The sequence below is a fragment of the Equus przewalskii genome, chromosome 1 (assembly GCF_037783145.1).
Source record: "Equus przewalskii isolate Varuska chromosome 1, EquPr2, whole genome shotgun sequence".
NCBI lineage: Eukaryota > Metazoa > Chordata > Mammalia > Perissodactyla > Equidae > Equus > Equus przewalskii.
Genome location: NC_091831.1, coordinates 61,273,932 through 61,301,850, shown reverse-complemented (window position 1 = coordinate 61,301,850; position 27,919 = coordinate 61,273,932). Strand labels below are relative to the sequence as shown.

The window sequence follows — 27,919 nt, the reverse complement described above, 5'->3', positions numbered from 1 at the left end:
TTGCATTCGGTTTGTTTAATGACTTTCTACGTACCCCTTTTGTATTTGTGATATAGCTTGTTAGGAAAACATAGAAAATGCTATTTAGTCCAAGTCAAAATGGGTTGCCAGATGGGTAGGAAAATCCTCTATTTGAGTATATTTGTAAAGTGGTATGTTTCTGTCAACAGAAAGGTTTTAAAGGAGATACTCCAGTTACCTTTGTTCGTGCAGAATTCAATCAGGTGGTTCTGGGAGACTCTGCAAAGATTACTGTTTCCCCAGAAGGAACTGCAAAATACAACTTCACTAGCAGTTTTGAGTTCAATCCTGAAGGAGGAATCACTTTAGATGACCTCGCCCACAAACCTGTGTTCTGTAAGTCCTTGTGGTTCTAAAAATCTTAATTCTATAAGTGTGTTATGAGGAGATTCTGCGCTATTTAGTAGCTGTTGTTGGGACAGATGAACACACCTTACCTTCTGAATCTAGGAATAATGCAGTATACTTTGAGTCCTACCTGCTTCTGGCAGCAGTCACCATGGCCTACTAATTTTAGTCTTTTTGTATCAAAGACCTTTTGACATATGACTGAACTTCACAGCCCTTATTTCCTAGACTGAGTTGGAAACTTTTCCTTGCTATTCTTGTATTTAGGGTTGCCAGATTTAGAAAAAACAACAACAAACCCCACAAAATTGGGGACATACTTATTCTAAAAAAGTATTCATTGTTTTTATCTGAAATTCAAATTTAATTAGGCATCTTGTATTTTACCTGGCAACCCTATCTGTACTTCTGTATACTCACCATACTGTATAGCAATTATTAATTTGCCTCCCTTGCTAAAGAAGGCACTTTTTGAAATCAGGGCTGTATCTTATTTATTTCAAAATTTCTAGTGCCCAGAAATATCTGGAACATAAAAGAGCTCATAAAGTGTTTGTTGATTGAATGGATGGATAAATGGATGGATGGTTTCTGTATCCACACTTTTACAGTTTCTAACTACACAGTATTATTTTTTTTTAGTGGCACATCTCCTAGGGTATTTGCCAAAAACCATAGATTCCAAGATCCTAAATCCAGAGAGGTGGGACCTGGGAATCTATACGGTATTCTAGAGCAGTGCTTTCCAAACCTTTTTTCCCTTAAGAGTTACCAGAGGCTCTGGGAGAAAATAGTCTTCAGGTTCCCACCCCAGACCACTAAATTTGCAATTGCCAGGGAAGGGCCCTGGGGAGCTGCACCTTGGAACAAAAGTCTCAAGTGCCTCCTAGGAAACACTGCTCCAGAACAGTGATTCCTAGCTCTGGCCTAGCTGAGAATCAGTCATCCGTGGAGGCATCTGTCTGATCCACACTCTCTGACCACTCCCTTCTACTTCTTTCCTCTTTGCTCTGTGCTTCTCTGTCACCCCAAAATAGAAGAATGTCCTGATTGCCTTCCTCCCTAACATGTTGAATGGGAAAGGCAGAACTGGAACGTTCTTTTAAATGTGTTCACTGAACTCATGAGAAAGAAAGGGCAATCTCTTTGTCCAGAAAGCAAAGCAAGGATTGAAACCTGGAACTCTTGAACAGCTGCCATTGGTGTGTGGTGGTGTGAGGGGACAGGGCAGTAGTCCAAAACCTAGGGGCTTGGGTTTTAATGCTCTTAAAGGGACAGAGACCTTGGGCTGCTGTAGATGGGGAGTTGAGACTGAGACCACCACCCTCACCACAAGCCAAGACTCTCAAAAAGAATGGATAGAAAAAAAAAATCCACTGATCATATCTGTCTAGACCTTAGGTAAAGGAAAAAGTCTTCCCTAAGAATTACTAATTATAGGCTTATGCCAATCATTAATATATTTTTTCTTAAAACAGACAAAGAACATTTATGTAATAAAAACTAGCCACATACTAGGCCATAAATCAAGTCCTGTCATATACCAAAGAATCAATAGCATACAGACCAAGTTTTATGACCAAAATACAACAGTCAACAAAATTAGAAATCAATAGCAAAAAAAGAATCCTTTTGAAAATTTTAAGACACACTTTTGACTATTTCATGAGACAAAGAAGAAATAATAATAAAGACTGAAAAACATTTAGAATGAATCAACAGTAAACACCAAATATCAAAACTTGTGGAATTTAGTTATAGTAGTACTTAGAGATACACTTATAATCTTAAGTGCAGTCTTTGGAAATCAAAAATGATTTAAAACAGAACTTCTGCTTCCAAGAAGATGGAGTAGATATACTTTTGTCTATTCCTCTTACTAAGTTCAACTACAAACCCTGGACATTACATATGAAACAAACATAAAAGACTCTGACAGGTAGAGAAAATAAGGAAACTTGAGACATGAGGAATGACATAGTAGTGAGTTCCTTGGGTTTTCTTTTTGCCTCATATATCCCAGACTTGATGCTGAAGAAGCTAGCAACCTGGAAACACTAAGGAGTGCAGATCCAAAAAAAAAAAAAGAAGAAAGAAAGAAAGCCCATCAAAAGTCTAACCAAACGACCAGGAAAGGGGCAGCCTAGCAAGACAGAAAACTTTTAGACAGTAACTACTCCTCCAGCCAAACACCACAGAAAAAATTGTGGCCCCACCCACACCCAGGTGGAGTGGGGAACCTAGACTTCTACTCTCACAAAGCTGAAATTAATTGCCCCAACACCCTGGCTAGGTGGTGTCAGAGAAGACCAAGTAGGGAACCAAGACTTTTATGCCTTCTGGGAATGAGCCCCTCTCTTACGGTGTGGTTTTAGTGGAAACCACATGGGGAGCCTAGACTTCTGTCCCAATATGGCAGTAACAAAGTGCCCCTCCACTCCCACTGGGGTGGTGTTGGAGGAGGCCTAGTATAGGGTAGAGACTTTCACCATCACCTGGTGGTAATGAGTCTACACCCATTTGTGGTATATCAGTGGAGAATAAGTAAGGAGCCAGAAGTCCTATTCCTCCTTAGCAGTGAAAAGGAGCTTTCCCCCTCAGGTATCAATGGAGGCTGAGTGGGGAACCTAGATTTCTGCCTTCACCTGGCAATAATGAGGCATCACCCTTCCCTTTCCTCTGTTGGAGTGATGTCAAAAAAAGCCAGCTAAAATAAGGTTTAAGGAAGATTCAGAGTTTCATAACATCATACAAAATGTCCAGGTTTCACTTGAAAATGCCTCATCATATCAAGAACAAGAAGATCTCAAACTGAATTTAGAAAGGCAGTTGTACTTGTCAACACCAAGACAATAGATGTGTTGGAGTTATTAGAAAAAGGTCTTGAAGAAGCCCTGATAAAAATGCTTTAATGAGCAATTGCAAACAAATGAAAAAATGGAAAGACTTAGAAGAGAAAGTCTCAGAAAGAAATTGAGGATATAAAGAAGAACCTAATATAAATTTTAGAACTGAAAACTACAACTACTAAGAAAAGCTTAGTGAATGGGCTCAACAGCAGGATGGAGGAGACAGAGGAAAGAATCAGTGAACTGGAAGATGGAACAATAGAAATTACCCACTATAAGTAGTATAGAGGAAATAGACTAAAAAAAAAGAACAGAGCCTCAGAAGCCTGTGAGACTATGACAAAAGATCTAACAGTGTCATCAGAGCCTCAGAAGGAGAGGAGAAAGACAGTGGGGCTGAAAAGATATTCAAAGAAGTAAAACCTAAAAATTCCCCAAATTTGGCAAGAGACATAAACCTACAGATTCAAGAAGCTGAGCAAACTCCCAACAGGATAAACCCAAAGATATCCATGCTAAGAAGCATCATAATTAAACTTCTGAAAACTAAGGACACAGAAAAAAATCTGAAAGCAAGGGAAAACAATTAGAATGACAGCAATTTCTCATCAGAAACCATGGAGGCCCAAAGAAAATGGCATAATATTTTCAAAGTGATAAAAGAACTGTCCACCTAGAATCCAATACCCAGAAATTAAGGAAATCAAGACATTCTCAGAGGAAAGAAAACTAAGAATCCATCGCCAGCAGACCTACCCTTAAAGAATGGCTGAAGGAAGTTCTAACAGAAAGGAAATGACAAAAGAAAGAACCTAGAAATATCAAGAAAGAATATGGCAATCAAAAATTTGGATAAAGTAAGCTTTCCTACTCCTTGAGTTTTCTAAATTGTGTTTGACATTTGAAACAAAATATAACACTATTTAATGCAGTTCTAAATGTATATTGAGAAAATATTTCAGGCAATTATAAACAGAGAGGGCAAAGGGACATAAAGGGGTTAGATTTCTGTACTTCACTCAAACTAGCGAAATGATGACACCAGTAGGCTGTAATAAGTAATGTATATATAATGCAATACCTAGAGCAATGACTAAAAAATCTATACAAAGAGATACATACATTCAAAAGTATTATAGATAAGTCAAAATGGAATTCTAAAAAACATTCAAGTAATCCACAGGAAGGCAGAAGAAAGAAAACAGAGAAATGAAAAAGAGAGGACAAACAAAAAAACCCCAGCAGACTTAAGCCCTAATATACTAATAGTTACAATAAATATATCAAGAGACAGAGAAATTGCAGAATGGATTAAAAAACATGACCCAACCATATGCTGTCTACAAGAAACTCGAAATATAACCGTGTAGTCAGGTAAAAAGTTAAAAGAAAAAATATATCATGCACACATAGATCAAAACAAGGTAGAAGTGACCATATTAACATCAGATAAAGTAGACTTAGCAAAGAAAATAAACACAGACAGAGAAGTTTCTTATATAATGATGAAAGAACAATCCACCAAGAAGGCACAGCAATCCTAAATACAGATGCGCCAAACAGAGTTTCAAAATATGTGAAGCAAAAATTGATAAAACTGAAAAGTGGACTAGAAAAATCCACAATTGTAATTAGATACGTAGACACCCCTCTCTCAACAATTTATAGAATAACTAGATAGAAAATCAGCAAAGGTATAGGAAAACTCAATACCATCAATCAACAAAATCTAATCAATATTTATAGAATGCCCAACAATAGCAGAAAACTCATTATTTTCAAAAGCCCACAGACTGTATACCAAAACCATATTCTAGGTCATAAACCTAACCTCAACACATTTAAATGAATTAAAATAATACAGAATGTGTTCTCTGACAATAGTATCAAAGTCGAAATCAATATTAGAAAGATAACAGGAAACTGTCCAAACACTTGAAAACTAAAAGACACACTTCTAAATAATCCATGGATCAAAGAGGAAATCTCAAAGGAAATTAAAAATACATTGAACTGAATGGGAATAAAAAGTACAGTATATCACATTTGTGGGACATAGCTAAAGCACTGATGAGAAAATTTATAGCGCTAAATACATACATTAGAAAAGAGGAAAAGTCTCAAATCAGTAAGCTCTCACTTCAAGAATCTAGAAAAAGATGAGCAAAAGAAACCCAAAGCTTCCCAAACAGAGGGAAGAAAATTATAATGATGAAAGAAGAAACCAATGAAATGCAAAACAGAAAAACAATCGGGAAAATCGATAAAACAGCAGGCTATTTGAAAACATCAAAATCAACAAACCTCTAGAAAGAATAACCGAGAGAGAGAGAAGACACCACAAATTATCGATATTAGGAATGAAATGGAATAACACCACCGATGCTGCAGACATTAAACGGATAATAAAGAAATATGAACAACTCTACAAACATAAATTTGACAACAAAATCGACCAATTCCTTCAAAAATACAAACCACAGCTCATCCTATATTAAATAAAGTTGCTCTATAACTATTAAGGAAATCAAATTCATAATTTGGAATCTCCAGCACCAGATAGTTTTCACTGCAGAATTCTACCAAAAGTTAAAATAATAACTAGCACTAATTCTACACAATCTTCCAGGAAATAGAAGAAGAGGAAACACTTCATTTTATGAACACTTCATTTATTCCCTGATACCAAAACCAAACAGTACAAAAAAAGAAAGTATAGGCCAATATCAGTCATGAATATGGACATAAAAATTCTAACAAAATATTAGCAAATAGAATTCAGCAATGTATAAAAGGAATTATACTCCATTATGAAGTGGGGTTGATTCTGGGGTTTCAAGCTAGTTCAGCATTAATCAATGGATTCCACCATATTGATAGTCTAAAGATAAAGCACATGATCATATTGATCAAAACAGCAAAAGCGTTTCACAAAATTCAGCACCAATTCATGATAAAAACCCTCAGAAAAATATGAATAGAGGGAACTTACCTAATAAAGGCTAACATTATGCTTAATGGTGAAAGATGGAATGCTTTCCCCCTAAGACTGGAAACAAGTCAAGGAGGTCTGCTCTCACCACTCTTATGAACATAGAACTGGAAGTTCTAGACAGTGCGATAAGGTAGGAAAAGGAAATAAAGTTCATATAGATGTGAAAGGAAGAGATAAATCTGCCTCTGTTTGCAAATGACATATTAGTCTATGTAGAAAATGTCAAGGAATACACAAAACTTCTAGAAAGAAAAAGTAAGTTGAACAAGATCACAGGATGCAAGGTAAATATATAAAAAATTATATTTCTAGAGGCCAGCCCCGTGGCCGAGTGGTTAAGTTCGTGCAGTCTGCTTCTGCAGTCCAGGGTTTCGCTGGTTCAGATCCTGGGCGTGGACATGGCACCGCTCATTGGGCCATGCTGAGGTGGCGTCCCACATACCACAACTAGAGGGACCCACAAATAAAAATATACAGCTATGTTCCGGAGGGCTTTGGGGAGAAAAAGGAAAAATAAAATCTTTTAAAAAATCAATTATATTTCTATATACTAGTGATAAATATATGGACACCAATATTAAAAATCAATACTATATACTATTGCTTTTTAAAGTGAAATGCTTAATGTAAATCTAACAAAACACATATAGGGCTTATGTGCTGAAAACTAGATACTGTCGATGAATGAAATAGAAAAAAATCTTTGTAAATGGAGAGACATACTGTGTTCATGGACTGTAAGACTTAGCAATTAAGATGTCACTTCTTCCCAGATTGATATAAAGGTTGAATGTAATTCCTATAAAAATCCAAGAAAAACTTTCTGTAGATATGGATAAGATTATTCTAAAATTTACATGGAAAGGCAAAGGAACTAGAATAGCTAAAACAATTTTGGAAGTGAATAAAATGGGAAGAATCAATATACATGATTTCAAGACTCATATGGCTACATTAATCAAAATTGTGTGGTGTTGGTAGAAGGATAGACACATAGATCAATGGAATGGAATAGAGAACCCAGAAATAGATCCATCCAAATATGCCTAACTGATTTTTGACAAAAGTGCAGAATCAATTCATTGGAGGAAAGGTAGTCTTTTCAACAAATGATGTTAGAGCAACTGGACATCCATAGGCAAAAAAGTGAACCTCAACTTAAGGCTCATGCCTTATACAAAAATTAACTCAAAATGGATCACAGACTTAAACATAAAATGTAAAGCTACGAAACATTAAGAAAAAAATAGAAGATCTGTAGGATCTAAGGTTAGGCAAAGAGTTCTTAAATTTAACACCAAAAATATGAGCCATAAAAGAAAAAAAAACTGATGAATTGGACTTCATCAAAATTAAACTCTTGGTCTGTAAAAGACCTCATTAAGAGGATGAAAAGGCAAGCTACAGAGTGAGAGAAAATATTTGCAAACACAATCTGACAGAGTACTAGCATCTAAAATATATAAAGAACTCTCAAAACTCAACCATAAAAAAATTCCAAACAATCCACTTCGAAAATGGGCAAAAGACATGAAGAGACATTTCACCAAAGAGAATATACAGATGGCCTATAAGCATATGAAAAAGTGTTCAATATCATTAGCCACTGGGGAAATGCAAATGAAAACCACAGTGAGATATTACTGCACACCTATCAGAATGGCTAAGATAAAAAATAATGAAAAGACCAAACACTGGCGAGGTTGCAAAGAATCTGGATCACTGATGATACATTGCTGGTGGGAATGTCAAGTGTCAAAATTTCTGGTGGGCATTTTGAATCACACTCTAGAAAGCAGTTTGGCAATTTCTTTAAAAACTAAGCACACAAACCACCATATGATCCAGCAGTTGCACTCCTGGGCATTTATCTCAGAAAAATGAAGACTTACCAACACAAAATCAGTACATGATTGTTTTTAGGAGCATTATAGTAAAAAAAAACTGGAAACAACAGGGGCTGGCCCTTTGGCTGAGTGGTTAAGGTTCTGCACACTCTGCTTCGGTGGCCCGGGTTTGTGGGTTCGGATTCTGGGCACAGACTGACACCAGTCATCAAGCCATGCTGTGGTGGCAACACACAAGATAGAGGAAGATTGGCACAGATGTTAGCTCAGGGCTAATCTTCAAGCAAAAAAAACTCCAAAACACTGGAAACAACACAGATGTTCTTCCGTGTGTTAAACAAACAGTGCTACATCCATACCATTAAATGCTACTCAGCAATACAAATGATCAAACCACTGGTACACACAACAGTCTCAATGCATCTCTAGAGAATTATGCTGAATGAAAATGCCAATCCTAAAAGGTTACAAACTGATTCATTTATATAACATTTTTGAAATGACAAAGATTAGAAATGGAGATCAGATTAGTGGTTGCCAGGTGTTAAGGAGCGGGGAAGGTAGTGGAGATGGCTGTAAAAGAGTGAGATGGGTTGAAAGGGTAACAGCATCCTTGTGGTGATGAAAATGTTCTGTATCTTGACAGTAGCAAAGTCTATCCTGGTTGTGATATCTTACTATGTAATTATGCAGTGTGTTACTATTAGGAAAAACTGGCATACAAGATAGTTCTCTGTATTCTCACAAGTGCATGTGAATCTGAAATTATCTCAAAATAAAAATTTTAATTTGAGACATTAAATTTATTTTAAAGGGCAAAAAACATCTTTGGTACTGAGAAGAGTCACAAAACCCAACACCACTAGGTTGCTCAGTGCTGTAATGATAGAGCATCACTGTCTGCTCAAGAGGGAAAGAAAGTACACAAATTAATGTCAGCCTCAAACCACCCCTCCTCTGCATAGAGCCCACAAATTAGACTGAAAGCTATGAAAACGGAAACAAATTATTTCTGGAAACGATGGATGCGCTGCAATATAGAGTCTGTCATCTTTCCCTTGGATTCTTCTTGAGAGAGACCACTTCATGCCGAGAACTTCATCTAGCCAATTTATTGAGTTAAACTGTATAAAAGAAAGTTTCTGCTTTGCTAGTCGGAGTTTGTTAACAGTGCATAAGTCTTATCAGAAGGTGAAAGAGGACTTGGACGACTTCATTTTTGAAACTCTGAGTGTATTAAAAAATGAACACATGCCCGAATGATTACAAAAATGTTTGATTATGGCATATTTTAAAAGTCTGTCTTTATGGGGCCGGCCCGGTGGCGCAGCGGTTAAGTGTGCACATTCCACTTCAGTGGCCCAGGGTTCTCTGGTTTGGATCCTGGGTGTGGACATGGCACCGCTTGGCAAGCCATGCTGTGGTAGGCGTCCTACATATAAAGTAGAGGAAGATGGGCATGGATGTTAGCTCAGGGCCAGTCTTCCTCAGCAAAAAGAGGAGGATTGGCAGCAGATGTTGGCTCAGGGCTAATCTTCCTCAAAAAAAAAAATTTTTTTAAAAAGTCTGTCTTTAATAAATTGATTCCCTTGATGAACATAAAAATATTAAGAGCAAAGGAATTAAATGTTCAACTCAAGAAGCTAGAGAAATAACAGAGAACCCCCAAGAATGTAAAAAGGAAGAAATAATTCAGGACAAAAATTAATGAAGTGGAAAATAACCACTAGAAAGGATCAACAAAACAAAAACCACTTCTTTAAAAGACTAACCAAATAGACAAACTTATGGCATGATTGAGGCAAAACAAAACAAAGAAGACAGTGTTAGGAAGAAAATGGAACTTTACTATACGTAGAGAATAGTTTAAAAAATTATAAAAAGAATATTCTTGAAGATTCTGGAAAGATAGTGGAATGGGAAGCACCCCTACCTAGGCAACAATTACACTGACAGAATCTGTCTGATAGAACTATTTGGGACTCTCAAGTCTGTTGATGGCTTGCAACTTCCAGGGGAGGATGTGGATGGCAAATTGTGATTAATTTTGGTCAATTTCGGATCTTAGCACACTAGCAACTACACATCCCCCACCTTCCAGGCATGTGGCAGGGAGCTGTGTATGTGTTCCTGTGGCAGCTTGCACACCGCTTGCAGGAGTAAGAGTGGGCAAAAAGGACCCTGTCCTCCAAACATCAGGGATCTGTGCTCTGATTGCTGCTTCTGATCACAGAGGTGCAGACAAAGAGGTGATCAGCCATTGTTATTGCACCTCCTTCCATTGTTGCAAGCCCTTTAGCCTCTGGTTGAAGAGGCTACCAGGGAATTTAAAGGAAATATAGGTATCTTTTTGATATCTTGATTTCATTTCCTTTGGATAAATATCCAAAATTGGGATTGCTGGGTCATATTTTAATTTTATTTTTAATTTTTTGAGGAACCTTCATACTGTTTTCCATAGTGGCTTTACCAATTTACCATTCCCACCACCAACAGTGCACGAGGGTTCCTTTTTCTCCATATCCTCACTAAGACTTGTTCTGTCTTGTCTTTTTGATGATTAGCCATTCTGATAGGTGTGAGGTGATATCTCATGTGGTTTTAGTTTGCGTTTCTCTGATGATTCATGATGCTGAGCATCTTTTCATGTACCCATTGGCCACTTGTATGTCTTCTTTGGGAAAATGTCTATTCAGTTCCTCTCTGCCTTTTTAAAATTGGATTGTTTGGTCTTTTCCTATTGAGTAGTATGAGTTCCTTATATATCTGGGATATTAACCCCTTATCAGATAGATGGTTTGTAAACATCTTCTTTCATTTTCTAGGTTGCCTTTTCATTTTGTTGATTGTTTCTTTTGCTGTGAAGAAGTTTCTTATTTTAATGTAGTCCCACTTATTTATTTTTGCTTTTGTTGTTGTGTTTTTGATGTTGTAAAACTAATGTATAGGAGCTTTTCCCCTGTTTTCTTCTAGGAGTTTTATAATTTCAAATCTTATGTTTTAAGTCTTTAATCCATTTTGAGTTAATTTTTGAGAGTGGTATAAGATAAGGGTTCAATTCCATTTTTATGCATGTGATTATCCTGTTTTCCCAGCACCGTTTATTGAAGAGACTGTCCTTTCCCCATTGAGTATTCTTGTCTCCCTTGTCAAATATTGGCTGACTATATATGCAAGGATTTATTTCTGGGCTGTTCAATCTGTTCCATTGGTCCATGTATCTATTTTTATGCCAGTACCATACTGTTTATTGTATTGTTGTCTATTTCTCTTTTCAGATCTGTTAGATCTGTTAGATCACATTTGCTTAATATGTTTAGGTGCTCCAATGTTGGGTGCATATATATTTATGATTGTTATATCTTTTTGATGACTTGACCTTTTTATCATTATGTAATGAACTTTTTGTCTCTTGTTACTATTTTTGGCTTAAAGTCTATTTTTTCTGATACTCCTGCTCTCTTTTAGTTTCCACTTGCATGGCATATCTTTTTCCATCCCTTTGATTTGACCCTTTGTGTGTCCTTAATGCTGAAGTGATTCACTTGGAGGTAGCACATATTGTGTCTTTTTCTTTTTAAATCCATCCAGCCACTCTATACCTTTTTTGGAATATTTAATCCTTTCACGTTTGTAGTAATTATTGGTAGGTAAAGGCTTACTAATGCTATTATTGCTTTCTGGTTTTTTGTAGTTCCTGTTCCTTTCTCCCTCTCTTGCTGCCTTACTTTGTGAATTGACGATATTCCATAGTGGCATGCTTTGATTCCCTTCCCTTTATCTTTTGTGAATCTACTGAAGGTTTTTATTTTGTGGTTACTTGGAGGCTTACATAAAATATCTTATATATTTAACAGTCTATTTTACGCTGAAACGACTTGACTTTGATCACATACAAAAACTCTACCTTTTTACTTTCCCCTTTTATGTTTTTGATGTCACAATTTATCTCTTTTTATATTGTGTACTCATGAAGTTATTGTAGCTATAGTTACTTTTTATACTCTGTCCTTTAACTTTTATACTAGAGTTAAATGGTTAACACACCACCACATTATGCTATTAGAGTATTCTGAATTTGACTATATATTTACCTTTACCAGTATGTTGTATATTTTCGTGTTAATAATTGGAGTCCTGTCATTTCAGCTTGGAGAACTCATTTCATCATTTTCTTTTAAGTGAGTCTGGTGGTGATTAACTCCCTCAGCTTTTTTTTTTTTTTTTTTTTTTTTGCATAGAAAAGTCTTTGTTTCTCCTTCAATTCTGAAGTACAGCTTTTCTGGATAAAGTCTTCTTGGTTGGCAGGTTTTCAGCACTTTGAATATGTCATCTCACTGTCTCCTGGCCTGTAAGGTTTCTGCTGAGAAATTTGATCATAGCTTTATAGGGGTTCCTTTGTAAATTACAAGCTTCCTTTCTCGTGCTGCTTTTCAGATTTTGTGGGCAGGGGGTCTTTGATTATTGAAGATTTTATTGTGGTGTGCCTTGGAGAGAATATTTTTAAGTTGAGTTTATTTAGTGACATGTGAGGTTGATCAACTTGGATATCCAAATCTTTTCCCAAATTTGGGAAATCCTCAGCCATGTTTTTTTCTTTTGCTTTCTTTTTTTTTTTCCTGAGGAAGATTTTCCCTGAGCTAACATCTGTGCCAATCTCCCTCTATTTTATATGTGGGTCACCGCCACAGCATGGCCACCAATGAGTGGTGTAGGTCCAAGACTAGGAACCAAACCCAGGCCACCAAAGCAGAGAGCACCAAACTTAACCACTAGGCCATGGGGCCAGCCTCAGCCATTATTTCTTTACATAAGGTATCTGCCTCCTTCCCCCCTCTTCTTCTTCTGTAACGCAAATATTTCATAAATGTATATCTTTTGATGGTAACATATAGATCACATAGACTTTCTTCACTGTTTTTCATTCTTTTATCTTTGTTCTCCTCTAACTGGATAGTTTCAAAGTTCCTGTCTTCTTTTTTTTAATTAATTAATTTTTTTATTGCAGTAACATTAGTTTATAACATTATATAGCTTTCAGATGTACATAGTAATATATTTTGAATTCTATGTAGATTACATCATGTTTACGACCAAAAGACTAATTACAATCCACCCCCACACATATATGCCTAACCACCCCTTTCACCCTTCTCCCTCCCCGCTTCCCCTCTGGTAACCACTAATCCAATCTCTGTTGCTGTGTGTTTGTTTGTCATTGTTTCTATCTTCTACTTATGAGTGAGATCATGCAGTATTTGACTTTCTCTCTCTGACATATTTCACTTAGCATAGTACCCTCAAGGTCCATCCATGTTGTCACAAATGGCTATATTTCATCATTTCTTATGGCTGAGTAGTGTTCCCTTGTGTACATATACCACATCTTCTTTATCCATTCATCCCTTGATGGGCACCTAGGTTGCTTCCAAGTCTTGGCTATTGTGAATAATGCTGCAGTGAATATAGGGGTGCATGTATCTTTATGCTTTTGCATTTTCAAGTTCTTTGGATATATACCCAGCAGTGGAATAGCTGGATCATATGGTAGATCTAATCTTAATTTTCTGAGGAAACTCCATACTGCGTTCCTTAGTGACTGCACCAGTTTGCACTCCCACCCGCAATGTATGAGGGTTCCCTTCTCTCCACATCCTCTCCAACACTTATTGTTTCCTTGTTAATTATAGCCATTGTGATGGGAGTGAGATGATATTTCATTGTAGTTTTGATTTGCATATCCCTGATAGTTAATGATGTTGAGCATCTTTTCATGTGCCTGTTGGCCATCTGTATATTTTCTTTGGAAAAATCTCTGTTCAGATATTTTGCCCATTTTTAAATTGGGTCATTAGGGGGTTTTTTGTTGAGATGTATGAGTTCTTTGTATATTTTGGATATTAACCCCTCATCTGATATATGGTTTGCAAATATCTTCTCCCAGTTATTAGGTTGTCTTTTTGTTTTGTTTATGGTTTCCTTTGCTGTGCAGAACCTTTTTAGTTTGATGTAGTCCCATTTGTTTGTTTTCTCTATGGTTTCTCTTGCTGGGTGTGACATGGTATTTGATTTTTTTTTTGAGGAAGATTAGCCCTGAGCTAACTGCTGCCAATCCTCCTCTTTTTGCTGAGGAAGACTGGCCCTAAGCTAACATCCATGCCCATCTTCCTCTACTTTATATGTGGGACACCTACCACAGCATCACTTTTGCCAAGTGGTGCCATGTCCGCACCTGGGATCCAAACCGGTGAACCCCAGGCCATTGAGAAGCGGAACGTGCGCCCTTAACTGCTGTGCCACTGGGCCAGCCCCTGACATGGTATTTGAAAAAAATGCTGCTAAGACCGATGTTGAAGAGTATACTGCATGTGTTTTCTTCTAGTTGTTTCCTGGTTTCAGGTCTTACATTCAAGTCTAATCCATTTTGAGTTGATTTTTGTGCACAGTGTAAGATAATGGTCTGCTTTCTTTCTTTTGCAGGTGGTTGTCCAGTTTTCCCAATGCCATTTATTGAAGAGACTCTCCTTTCTCTATTGTATGTTCTTGGCCCCCTTGTCAAAAATTAGTTGTCCATAAATGTGTGGGTTTATTTCCGGGCTCTCAGTTCTGTTCCATTGATCTGTGTGTCTGTTTTTGTGCCAGTACCATGCTGTTTTGGTTACTATGGCTTTGTAGTATATTTTGAAATCAGGGAGTGTGATACCTCCATCTTTGTTCTTTTTTCTCGGATTCCTTTGGTTATTCAGGGTCTTTGGTTGTTCCTTATGAATTTTAGGATTCTTTGTTCTATTTCTGTGAAAATTGTTGTTGGAACTTTGATAGGGATTGCATTGACTCTATAGATTTCTTTAGAAACTATGGACATTTTTAATATGTTCATTCTTCCAATCCAAGAGCTTGGAATATCTTTCCATTTCTTTGTGTCTTCTTTAATTTCTTTCAACAATGTTTTATAGTTTTCAGTGTACAGATCTTTCACCTCTTTGGTTAAGTTTATTCCTAGGTATTTTATTCTTTTTGTTGCACTTGTAAATGGGATGTATTCTTAATTTCTTTTCCTGCCAGTTTGTTGTTAGTGTATAGAAACACAACTTATTTTTGTATGTTGATTTTATATCCTGCAAATTGACTGTAGTCATTTATTATTTCTAAAAGTTTTTTAGTGGATTCTTTAGGGTTATCTATATATAAAATCATACCGTCTGCAAATAGTGACAGTTTCACTTCTTCCTTTCCAATGTGGATCCCTTTTATTTCTTTTTCTTGTCTGATTGCTCTGGTTAGGGTTTCCAATACTATGTTAAATAAGAGTGGTGACAGTGGGCATCCTTGTCTGGTTCCTGTTCTTAGAGGGATGGCTTTCAGTTTTTCTCCATTGAGAATGATATTAGCTGTGGATTTGTCATATATGACCTTTATTATATTGAGGTATTTTCCTTCTATACCCATTTTATTTAGAGTTTTTATCATAAGTGGATGCTGTATCTTGTCAAATGCTTTCTCTGCATTCATTGAGATGATCATCTGATTTTTTTTATTCTTAATTTTCTTAGTGTGATATATCACGCTGATTCATTTGTGGATGTTGAACCATCCCTGCATCCCTGGAATAAATCCCACTTGATCCTGGTGTATGATCTTTTTAATGTATTGTTATATTCAATTTGCTAGTATTTTGTTGAGGATTTTTGCATTGATATTCATCAGTGATATTGGCCTGTAATTTTCTTTTTTTGTGTTGTCCTTGTCTGGTTTTGGTATCAGGATAATGTTGGCTTCGTGGAATGAGTTAGTAAGCTTCCCATCCTCTTCAATTTTTGGAAGAGTTTGAGAAGGATAGGTATTAAGGCTTCTTTGAATATTTGGTAGAATTCACCAGGGAAGCTGTCTGGTCTGGGAGGTTTTTGATTAGTGGTTCAATCTCCTTGCTGGTGATTGGTCTATTCAAATTCTTTATTTCTTCTTGATTCAGTTTTGGAAAGTTGTATGATTCTAAGAATTTATCCATTTCTTCTAGATTATCCAATTTGTTGGTGTATAGCTTTTCATAGTATTCTGTTATAATCTTTTGTATTTCTCAGGTGTCCATTGTAATTTCTCCTCTTTCATTTCTGATTTTATTTGTTTGGGCCTTCTCTCTTTTTTTCTTGGTGTGTCTACCTAAAGGTTTGTCAATTTTGTTTATCTTTTCAAAGAACTAGCTCTTGGTTTCATTGATTTTTTTCTATTTTTTTTTTAAGTCTGTATTTCATTTATTTCTGCCCTGATTTTTATTGTTTCCTTCCTTCTGCTGATTTGGGGCTTTGTTTGTTCTTCTTTTTCCAGTTCCTTTAGGTGCACTGTTAGATTTTTTTATTTGGGATTTTTCTTGTTTGTTTAGGTAGGCCTGAATTGCTATAAACTTCCCTCTTAGAACCACTTTTGCTGTATCCCATAAATTTTGACGTGTCATATTTTCATTTTCATTTGTCTCCAGGTATTTTTTTATTTCTCCTTTGTTTTCTTTATTGGTCCAATCATTGTTCAGTAGCATTTTGTTTAACCCCCACATATTTTTGGCTTTTCTGATTTTCTTCCTGTAGTTAATTTCTAGTTTCATACCTTTGTGGTCAGAAAAGATGCTTGGTATTATTTCCGTTTTCTTAAATTTATTGAGACTTGTTTTTTGGCCTAGTATGTGATCAATCCTGGAGAATGTTCAATGAATATTTGAAAAGAATATGTATTCAATGGTTTTTGGATGGAATGTTCTATATATATCTACTGAGTCCATCTATTCTAATGTGTCATTTAAGGCCAATGTTTCCTTGTTGATTTTCTGTTTGGATGATCTATCCATTGGTGTAAGTGGAGTGTTAAAGTCCTCTACTATTATTCTGTTACTGCCTATTTCTCCTTTCATGTCTGTTAACAATTGCTTTATATATTTAGGTGCTCCTATGTTGGGTGCATAGATATTTACAAGTGTTATATCCTCTTGTTGGATTGTTCCCTTTATCATTATGTAGTACCCTATTTGTCTCTGGTTACAGTTTTTGTTTTAAAGTATATTTTGTCTGATATAAGTATTGCTACCCCAGCTTTCTTTTCTTTGTCTTTTGCATTTTGTATCTTTTTCCATCCCTTCATTTTCAGTTTGTAAATGTCTTTAGGTCTGAAGTGTGTCTCTTGTGTGCAGCGTATATATGGATCTTGATTTCAGTATCTGATCGGCCACCCTCTTGATTGGAGCCTTTAGTCCATTGAAATTTAAAATAGCTATTGATAAATATGTATTTATTGCCATCTTGTTACTTTTTTTCTGGGTGTTTTAGTACTTCTTCTCTGTTCTTTTCTTCTTCTCTTGCGATTTGATTGATTTCCTTTCTTTTGTGTATTTATTATAGATTTTTGATTGCTATGAGGTTCATATATAATAATCTCCATATATAGCAATCTACATGGGGTTGATAGTCTCTTTAGTTTAACCTCTTTCTAAAAACTACTCTTTTACTCCCCTCCTCCCACATTTTATGTTTTTGAAATCATATCTAATCTCTTATTTTGTGTGTGTCTATCCATTACCCTCTTATCATTGAAATGGGTAATTTTAGTACTTTTGTCTTTTAACGTTCATGTTATCTTCATAGGTGGTTGATCTGCTACCTTTACTGTACTTTTGCCTTTACCAGTGATTGTATTGCCTTTTGCTTCTGATAATTTTTCTTATTCCTATTTTTGGTCTTCTCTTTCCCACTTAAATAAGTCTCTTTAGCATTTCTTGTAGAACTGGTGTATTGGTGATAAACTCCTTTAATTTTTGCTTGTCTGGGGAACTCTTTACCTCTCCTTCCATTCTGAATGATAACCTTGCCAGGTAGAGTATTCTTGGCTGTACGTTTTTTCCTTTCAGCACTTTAAAGATTTTATTTTTCTTTTTCTCCCCCAAGCCCCCCAGTACATAGGTGTGTATTTTTAGTTGTGAGTCCTTCTAGTTGTGGCATGTGAGATGCTGCCTCAGCACGGCTTCACAAGTGGTACCATGTCCATGCCCAGGATCCGAACTGATGAAACCCCAGGCTGCCAAAGCAGAGTGCATGAATCCAACCACTTGGCCACGGGGCTGGCTCTGTCAGCACTTTAAGTATATCATGCTACTCTTCTAACCTGTAGGGTTTCTGCTGAGAAGTCAACTGGTAGCCTTATGGAGTTTCCTTTGTATGTCACTTGTTGCCTTTCTGTTGCTGCTTTTAGGATTCTCTCTTTATTTTTAATTTTGAACATTTTAATTATAATGTGTTTTGGTGTGGGCCTCTTTGGGTTTATCTTGTTTTGTGCTCTCTGTGCTTCCTGTACTTGGATGTCTGTCTCCTTCCTTAGGTTGGGAAAGTTTTCAGCTATTATTTCTTCAAGTAGATTCTCTGCCCCTTTGTCTCTCTCTTCTTCTGGGGCATGTATAATGTGAATGTTAGTGTGCTTGATGTTTTCCCAGAGTTCCCTTAGATTGTTCTCATTCTTTTTAATTCTTTTTTTCTTTTATCTGTTCAGCTTGGGTGATTTCCTCTAGTCTTTTGTCTAGCTTGCTGACCCATTCTGCTGTTTCGTCTACTCTGCTATTGAGCCCCTCTAGTGAATTTTTCATTTCCAGTATTCTTCATTTCTAATTGGTTCTTTTTTATATTTTCTAGTTCTCTGTTGATGTTCTCACTGTATTCATCCAGTCTTCTCCCAAGATCAGTATGCATCTTTATGACTTTTTGTTTGAACTCTTTGTCAGGTAGACTGCTTATTTCTGCTTCATGTAGTTCTTTTTCTGGGGTTATGTCCTGTTCCCTTGCTTGGGACGTATTCCTTTGCCTCCTCATTATGCCTCTTTCTCTATGCTTTTATCTATGTATTAGATGAGTCAGCTATGTCTCCTGAACTCGGAGAAGTGGTCTTATGTAAGAGATGCCTTTTGAGGCCCAGCAGTGTGCTTCCCTCTCATCACCAGTCCAAATGTTAAGGAGTGACCCCCCCCCATGTGGGCTATGTGTGTCCTTTTGCTGTGGCCAGGTTGCTCTTACTGCAGGTACCCAGAGAGTTGAGGCTTTCACCCCCAGTTGGCTGTTTTGTAAATTGGGTTTGGGGAGCCCCAGTGCAGTTGGCTACAATGTCTAATAGCACACTCCAGTTGCAGTTTTTCTGTTAAGTGAGTAGCCACGCCCTGTGGCTGGCTGCTGGGCTCAGGGGCTTACACTTGCTGTAGGCCTCATGCCTGCAAGGCTGTTGTGAGCTCTCTTAGGATTGCAGCTGAGTGGGGCTGGCCCCAGGCATGGGAGCACCCAATTGTTTCAGGCTTTGGAAGGCAAGGCCAATCCCCTTTGTGGCTGTTTGTGAAGCACAAGTCTTCTGCCCCTGATAAGCCCCTCACCCCATAGGTCCACACACACCATCAACACAGTCCTGGCCTGTGTACACTTCCCAACCCCTGGGAGCACACCCAGTCACCCCAATACACAGGCCCCCACACTCTCCACCAATGACCTCCACACGTCACCTGCTCCTTATACAGGCCCTGCCCCACAGAGGTGAACACACTCACCTGCCTGCAGAGGATCCAGGCATCCAGTCTATGCAGGCAGACAAATAACCTGAGGGCTTGCTGTTGGGTGGGACCAGTCCCTAGGGTGGGCTGCCTGTCCTGGCTGAGCTGGATTAAATTGGCACTCTAGTGGGTGTGGCAGAGCCCTTGGCTAACAGGCTATGGGAAGAAGTCCAATGGTGTCTTCCAGTGTCTGTGTCAGCACGCCTGTACTAGGTCACAACAATGGCTGCTGTCAATGTCTCAGTCTCAGGAGAGGTCTCATCTCTCACCGAGATGCACCCTTAGCCTACCAGGTGAGTCTCCTTTCACCAAAGGACTGTGCACCTTTCTTTCTGGTGATTTTAGGTTGCTTTCTGAGATGAGTGAATTTGTGCATGGGCCCTTTTAGAGCTGGGTTTGTCTGCTTATGTCTGATAGCTTTTCTAGGGGTATTCCCCATTGTAGTTAATAGCCAACAAAACCAGATATTGTGACTCTTGACTCAGTTGTGCTGAGTCGGAAGTATGCTTGTGGCTGTAACACACCCCTGCTCAGGTCCCTGCTCCTCTAGGGATAGCTGTGTATCTTAGGGCTGCTCCTACCTGTCTCTGAAACTCTGTGGCTCACAAAGGTGGCTTTTCTCTCCAAAGAGGAATTTTTGCCTACTGCCTCAGTCAGGTCTGTTCCTTGTTGTGGGAGGTCTTTTTATCCAGTTTTCAGTTCTGTCTCCAGGATAGTTGTTCCAAGAATAGTTGTAACTTGGTTGTGTTTGTGGGAGGAGGTGAGTTCAGAGTCTGCCTATAGTGCCATCTTAATGAGATGCCCCCAATTTCCTGTCTTCTAACTCACAGGTTCTTTCTTCTGCTTGATCCGTCCCTCTGTTGATGCTCCCTATTGCATTTTTTTTCATTTTATTCATTGTATTCTTCAGTTCCAGAATTTCTATTTGTTTTTTTTTTTGTGCTTTCTATCTCTGTTAAATTTCTGATTTTGCTTGTGGATTGTTTTCCTAATTTCCTTGAATTGTCTTTCTCTGTTTTCTTGTAGCTCTTTGAGTTTCCTTAAAATAGGTATTTTGAATTCTTTATTGGGTAATATACAGAACTGCGTGTCTTTGGGATGGGTTACTGGGAGATTATTGTGATCCTTTTGTGGTGTCATTTTCCTTGATTTTTCATGTTCCTTGAGATTTTGTGTTGCAGGCTTCGCATTTGAACTAGCAGTCACCTCCTCCAGTCTTTACTAACTGCCTTCCAGAGAATAATACCTTCCATTTGCCCTGCTAGGGATTCTGAGGTTTTCTCAGACCGTCTATGGATACATATACTCCATACTTCTTGCTTTCTTGTGGCAGAATTCTTAAGCTTGTATGCATTCTCTCAATCCTGCAAACTACCAGACTGAGAGCTGATAGCCTCCTTTTTGTTTTCTCAAGGGTAGCACTAAAGTTCAAGCTTGTGGTATGTCCCTGGCCCACAGATTCAGGCAAGCTTTTTGCATGTACTCACCAGCCATCTGCCAAAGCTCACTCTTGCAGGTGCTGTTGAAGGTATGTGCAGGAAGCCAGCCACTGGATGGGAATGTGTTTGGGTGAGGCATGTGGAGTGCTGGGAGTGCCTGTGAGCCAGTTGGGGTGATCCACAGGCAAGGCATCCTCTGTGGATGGTGTGTGGGCTTCTTGATGGAATCTGTGACACAATTAGTAGGATCCACATAACTTTATTGTTCTCTGAGAATCCTATCTACTGCTTTCCCTGATTCTTCCTGCCGCCAGGCATGCAGCTCATGTGTCAGTACTCAAAATTGGCCTGTTTGGCCTCATCCTGCACAGCTGGGGAAACAGGTGCTCATTCACACACTTTCACTTTTCCCCACAGGAGAAATCACAGGCCAAGAAGATCTCTCTTGTCCCTGAGCAGTGCTGCCCTGGGGGATGCAAGTAAAGTCAAACTGTTCCTATTCCCTCTCCACTGCATCCAAACTCATGTATTTTTGCTCCAACAATGTGCTGGAACTTCTATGCAGGAGTCCTGTACTTCCACAAAGGATCACTCATCTGTAGATGATTGTCTAAGACAGTGTTTTCCAGGTGCACTTGGACTTCAGCTGAGAGTGGCTACAGCTGGCTCATGTGTGAGTGCAGGGTTCACAGCTGGGACCTAAGTCTGTATGCCTAATACTTGACACAGGGTGTGTGATACTCCTCCTGGGTCCTTTTGCATATGGTGCTGGATCCTAGAGCTCCCACAGAGGGACTTTTGTGTGTATATGGATGCTAAATTGTTGTTGTTGAGACAGGGACACCATAAGGGATGTCTTATTCAATAATTTTGCTGATGTCACTCCTCTCACTTTCTCAAAATCTCTGTAAAGGTAAATATGTAGGCAATTATAAAAGCTAGTATTATTTTAAGATGATTTATAACTGCAATTTTTGTTTTCTACATGATTTAAGAGACTAATACGTTAAAAGAAAAAATTATTATTAGTGTAAAAGCTAGTATTACTGTAACTTTGGTTTGTGCTTCCAAATCTTATGTTCTACATAATTTAAGAAACTAATGCACTTAAAAGAATTATTAGTTTGTGTTTTGAGGCACATAATGTGTAAAGATGTAATTTTGTGACATAAGCAACTGAAAGGGTTGGGGATGGAGGTGTAAAGCAGCAGAGTTTTTGTATATTCTTGAAATTAAGCTGCTATAAATTCAAATTACACTTTAGCGTGGTCATTGTAATCCTTATGGTAACCACAAAGAAAATAGTTATAGAATCTACACAAAGGAAAATGAAAAAGGAATTTAAGCATGTCACTACAAAAAAGCAACTAAACACAAAAGAAGACAGTAATACAAGAAATGAGGAACAAAAAAGCCATAAGGCATATAGAAAACAAATAGCACAGTGATGGAAGTATGTCTCTCATTATCAGTAATTGCTTTAAATTTAAATTGATTAAACTCTTTAATCAAAAGACAGATTGGCAGAATGGACAAAGATACAGGATCCAACTATATGCTATCTAGATGAGACTTACCTTAGATCCAAAGACAGAAACAGGTTGAAAGTGAAAGGATGGAAAAATATTTCATGCAAATTGTAACCAAAGAAAGCAGGAGTGGCTCTACTAATATCAGACAGAATGGGCTTTAGATCAAAAAAAGATTACAAGAGACAAAGAAGAACATTATATATTAATAAAGGTTCAATACAGCAAGAAGGTATAATGATTATAAACTTTTACTTACCCAATGGCAGTCCAAGAAAATATACAAAGCAAAAACTGACAGAATTGAAGGGAGAAATAGATAGTTCTACAATAATAGTTGGAGACTTCAATACCCTACTCACAATAATGGATAGAACAACCAGACAGAGGATGAGTAAAGAAATAGAGGACTTGGGGCCAGCCCCATGGCTGAGTGGTTAAGTTTGTATGCTCTGCTTTGGTGGCCCATGGTTTTACTGGCTCAGATCCTGGGCGCAGACATGGCACCACTCATCAGGCCACACTGAGGTGGGGTCCCACATGCCACAACTGGAAGGACTCACAACTAAAATATACATCTATGAACTGGAGGGATTTGGGGAGAAAAAGCAGAAAAAGGAAAAAAAAAATTGGCAACAGTTGTTAGCTAAGGTGCCAGTCTTAAAAAAAAAAAAACAGAAATAGAGGACTTAAACAACACAATAAACCAACTAGATCTAAATGACATATACAGAACACTTTACCAAACAACAACAGAATACACATTCTTCTCAAGTGCACATGGAATATTTTCCAGGTTAGGCCAATATATTAGGCCACACATTAAGTCTCAATAGATTTAAAAAAATAGATATCTTGCAAAGTATCTTCTACAAATACAGTCGGATGAAGTTAGAAATAAATAACAGAAGGAAAACTGGAAAATTCACAAAATTGTGGAAATTAAACAGCACACTTTTAAATAACCAATGGATCAAAGAAGAAATCACAGGGGAAGTTAGACAGTGAAAACAGCGTACCAAAACTTGGGAGATGCAGTGAAAGTGGTGCTAAGGGGGAAATTTATAGCTGTAAATGCTAACACTAAAAAACTAGGATGATCTCAAATGAATAATCTAATTTTGCAACTTAAGAAACTAGAAAAAGAAGAACAAACTAAATGCAAAGCTCACAGAGGGAAGGTAATAATAAATACTAGAGCAGAGATAAACTAAATACATAATAGAAAAATGATAGAGGAGTGACATCAGCAACATGGCAGGGTGAGCTGTTCCCTTTATGAGAGACCCATGCAGCTACACATCTGAAGGTGGATGGACTGACCTCTGGAACGTGGAGGATATAGGTGAGCCCTCCCCTGCCCTTCCCTGGCAGCCCTGTGCATGTTTGCAAACAATTTCCTGGCTGATGCGAGCACCCCTAATGCCACTGCACCTCAAAAGTGAGAATGCCCCTTGGCACAACTGTAGGAAGAGGTGGTGGCAGCTGTTAGCCCTCTTGTGATCACTTTCCTGGTGGTGATAGAGCCTGCCATGCTGGTGTGGCCCCAGGGAGAGGCCCAGCCTCGGATCCTATGAGGAAGCCCCACCTACCAAGCGCAGTGGCTGGTGTGACTGCAAGAAGAGGCAGCAGCAGATCTACACACACGTCCGAACACTCTCCTGGCTAGTGCAAGTGCTCACAATACCTCCACAACTTCCAGCAAGCAGGGTGGGATCAGAAACACAGCTCCTGCTTCCCTCTAGTGGTAGCAGGTGAAATCTGTGACCTAATACTACCACAAATGATCTGACAAAGATTAATTTATCAAACACCATAAGAAACTACAGCAACAATTCAGAACAGAAGGAAAATGACAGTTCTCCAGAAACCAACGCAGAAGGCACAGAAATTTGCAATCTAAATGACAGAGAATTCAAAATAACTGTCATAATGAAACTCAAGAAGTTACAAGAAAACTCAGACAGTTCAGTGAGCTCAGGAATAAAATCAGTGAGAAGGAATACTTCACAAAGAGACTGAAACTGTTTAAAAAAAAAACAAACAGGGACTGGCCTGGTGGCATAGTGGTTAAATTTCACACTCTGCTTTGGTGGCCTGGTGTTTTCTGGTTTGGGTTCTGGGCACAGACCTATGCACTGCTCATGAAGGCATGCTGTGGCAGCATCCCACATAGATGAACTCAAAGGACTTACAACTAAGATAAACAGCTATGCACTGGGGCTTTGGGGAGAAAAAAAATTTAAAAGAGGAAGATGGGCAACAGATGTTAGCTTAGGGCCAATCTTCCTCACCAAAAAAAAAAAAAAAAAAAACCAAAGAAAAAAAAAACAAGCAGAAATTCTGGATATGAAGAACACAATTAATGAGATAAAAAATAATCTAGAATCCTTAAAAAATAGAACTCATGTTATGGAGGAAAGAGTTAGTGATTTAGAGGATACAAATATAGAAATGTTACAAGTGGAGGAGGAGAGAGAACTAACATTTTTTTAAAAATGAAGGAATTCTTCAAGAAATATCTGACTCAATTAGGAAAAGCAACATAAGGATTATAGGTATTCCAGAGGGAGAAAGGAGCAGAGAGCTGGTTGAGAGAAATAATAAATGAGAACTTCTTAAACCTGGGAAAAGAACCAGGTTTACAAATACATGAAGCTAATAGAAGGCCTAGTTACATCAATGCTAAAAGACCCTCTCCAATGCATGGAATAATAAAACTGGCAAAAGCCAATGACGAAGAAAAATATTAAGGGCAGCAAAATAGAAAATAACCTACAAAGGAACCCCTATCATGCTTTCAGCAGATTTCTCAGCAGAAGCCTTACAGATTAGGAGAGAATGGTATGGTATATTCAAAGTAGTGAAAGACAAAACTTTCAGCCAAGAATTCTCTATCCAGCAAAACTATCCTTCAGATATGAAAAGCTTTCTCAAATAAACAAAAGCTGAAGGAGTACATTGCCACAAGACCTCCCTTACAAGAAATGATCAAAGATGCCTTCATACCTGAAATAAAAAGGCAAAGGTCTACAAAGCTTTGAGCAATGAGATAAATAGACAAAATCAGAAGACCACAGCTCTCTTTCAGAACAGGGAAGCCAATACTCAATTGTAACTTAAAGGGAAGAAAAGCATCAAAAGTAACCATAAACACTTCAACTTGGTCACAAACACAAGATGAAACAGAATAATTTGGGCCTGGCCCCTTGGCTGAGTGGTTAAAGTTCCACGAGCTCTGCTTCAGTGGCTGGGAGTTGCCAGTTTGGATCCTGGCGGAGACCTGCTCCACTCATCAGCCACGCTGTGGAGGCATCCCACATACAAAAAATAGAGGAAGTTTGGCACAGATGTTAGCTTAGGGCTAATCTTCCTCAAGCAAAAAAAGAGGAGGATTGGCTATGGATGTTAATTCAGGATGACTCTTTCTCACACAAAAACAAAAACAGAATAATTTGTGACAACAATAACTCAGAAGGGGAAGAGGAAAGGAATGGAACCTGCTTAGGCTAATGGAGATAAGAGGATATCAGAAAATTGACTGTCTCACTTATGAAATCTTTTATACAAACCTCACAGTAAACACTAATCAAAAAATAAGAGCAGAGCCACAATTCATTAAAAAAGAGAAAACTGAGAAGATCTGCACAGAAAACCACCAACATGAAATGGCAGTCAGAAATACACAGGAAGAGAAACAATGGAACAGAGAACAACTGGAAAACAAGAGATAAAATGGCAGCATTAAGCCCTCATAGATCAATAATCACTCTAAGTGTAAATGGATTGAAATCTCCAATAAAAAGATACAGAGTGGAGGCCTACCCAGTGGTGTAGTGGTTACGTTTGTGTACTCTGCTTCAGCGGCCCAGGGTTCGTGGGTTTGGATCCTCGGTATGGACCTACACACCACTCATTAAGCCATGCTGTGGCGGCATCCCACATACAAAGTAGAGGAAGATTGCCACAGATGTTAGCTCAGGGACAATCTTCCTCACACACACAAACACGCATACACAAAAGACACAGAGTAGATGGATGAATTAAAAAACAAGACCCAGGGGCTGGCCCCGTGGCCGAGTGGTTAAGTTTGCGCGCTCTGCTGCAGGCGGCCCAGTGTTTCATTGGTTCGAATCCTGGGCACGGACATGGCACTGCTCATCAAATCACGCTGAGGCAGTGTCCCACATGCCACAACTGGAAGGACCCACAGCGGAGAATATACAACTATGTACCAAGGGGGGCTTTGGGGAGAAAAAAAAAAATTAAAAAATTAAAAAAATAAAAAACAAGACCTAACAACATACTGCCTGCAGGAAAAGCATCTTAGCATCTCAGCTCTAAAGACAAATATAGGCTCAGAGTGAAGGGGTGGAAGACAATACACTAAGCAAATGGCAAGCAAAGGAAAGCAGTTGTTGCCATAATTATATAGACAAAGCAGATTTCATGATGAAAAAGACAATGAGAAACAAAGAGGGGCAGTGTGTAATGATAAAAAGGACCATCTACCAAGAGGACATAACACTTATAAATATATATGCACCCAACACAGGACCACCAATATATAAAGCAACTATTAACAGACCTAAAGGAGAAAATAACAGCAACACAATAATAGCAGGGGACCTCAACACCCCACAGCCATCAAGGGACAGATCATTCAGACAGAAAGTCAACAAGGAAATAGTGGATTTAAATGAAACACTTGATCAGATGGACTTAATGGATATAGACAGAGCATTCCATCCCAAAACAACAGAATACACATTCTTCTCATGTGCACATGGATCATTCTCAAAGATATACCATATGTTGTGAAACAAGGCCAGCCTCAATAAATTTAAGAGGATTGAAATCATATCAAGCATCTTTTCTGACCACAATGCTGTGAAACTAGAAATCAACTACAAGAAAAAAGCTGGGAAAGTCACAAATATGTGAGACTGAACCACATGCTGCTGAACAACTGTTGGATCAATGAAGAAATCAAAGGATACATTAAAGAATACCTGAAGACAAATGAAAATGAAAACAACATACCAACTCTTATGGGATGCAGCAAATGGTTATAAGGGAAATTCATAGCAGTACAGGCCCACCTCAACAAACAAGAAAAATCTCAAATAAGTAATCTTAAACTGCATCTAACAGAACTAGAAAAAGAAGAACAAACAAAGCCCAAAGTCAGCAGAAGGAGGGAAATAATAAAAATTAGAGCAGAAATAAATGAAATAGAGACTTAAAAAACAGTAGAAAGGATCAATGGAACAAAGACCTGGTTCTTTGAGAAGATAAACAAAATTAATCAAGCCTTAGCCAGAT

At 38.0% G+C, this 27,919-nt stretch overlaps 1 protein-coding gene across 19 annotated transcripts in view; it reads left to right on the top strand.

The window, feature by feature from the left end:
• CFAP70 (cilia and flagella associated protein 70) overlaps window positions 1-27,919 on the top strand; it is a 134,876-nt gene that overhangs the window by 2,684 nt on the left and 104,273 nt on the right. For 16 of the 19 annotated variants that reach the window (XR_011524276.1, XM_070565998.1, XM_070566016.1 and 13 more), the window contains exon 4: window positions 171-357. The exons of the other annotated variants lie outside the window; for them this stretch is intronic. Coding sequence is in view for 15 of the 16 variants with exons in the window: in XM_070565998.1 (XP_070422099.1) it covers window positions 171-357 (187 nt within the window). In the remaining variant the exon portion in view is untranslated. The remainder of the gene's footprint in view (window positions 1-170; window positions 358-27,919) is intronic. 19 annotated transcript variants of the gene reach the window in all.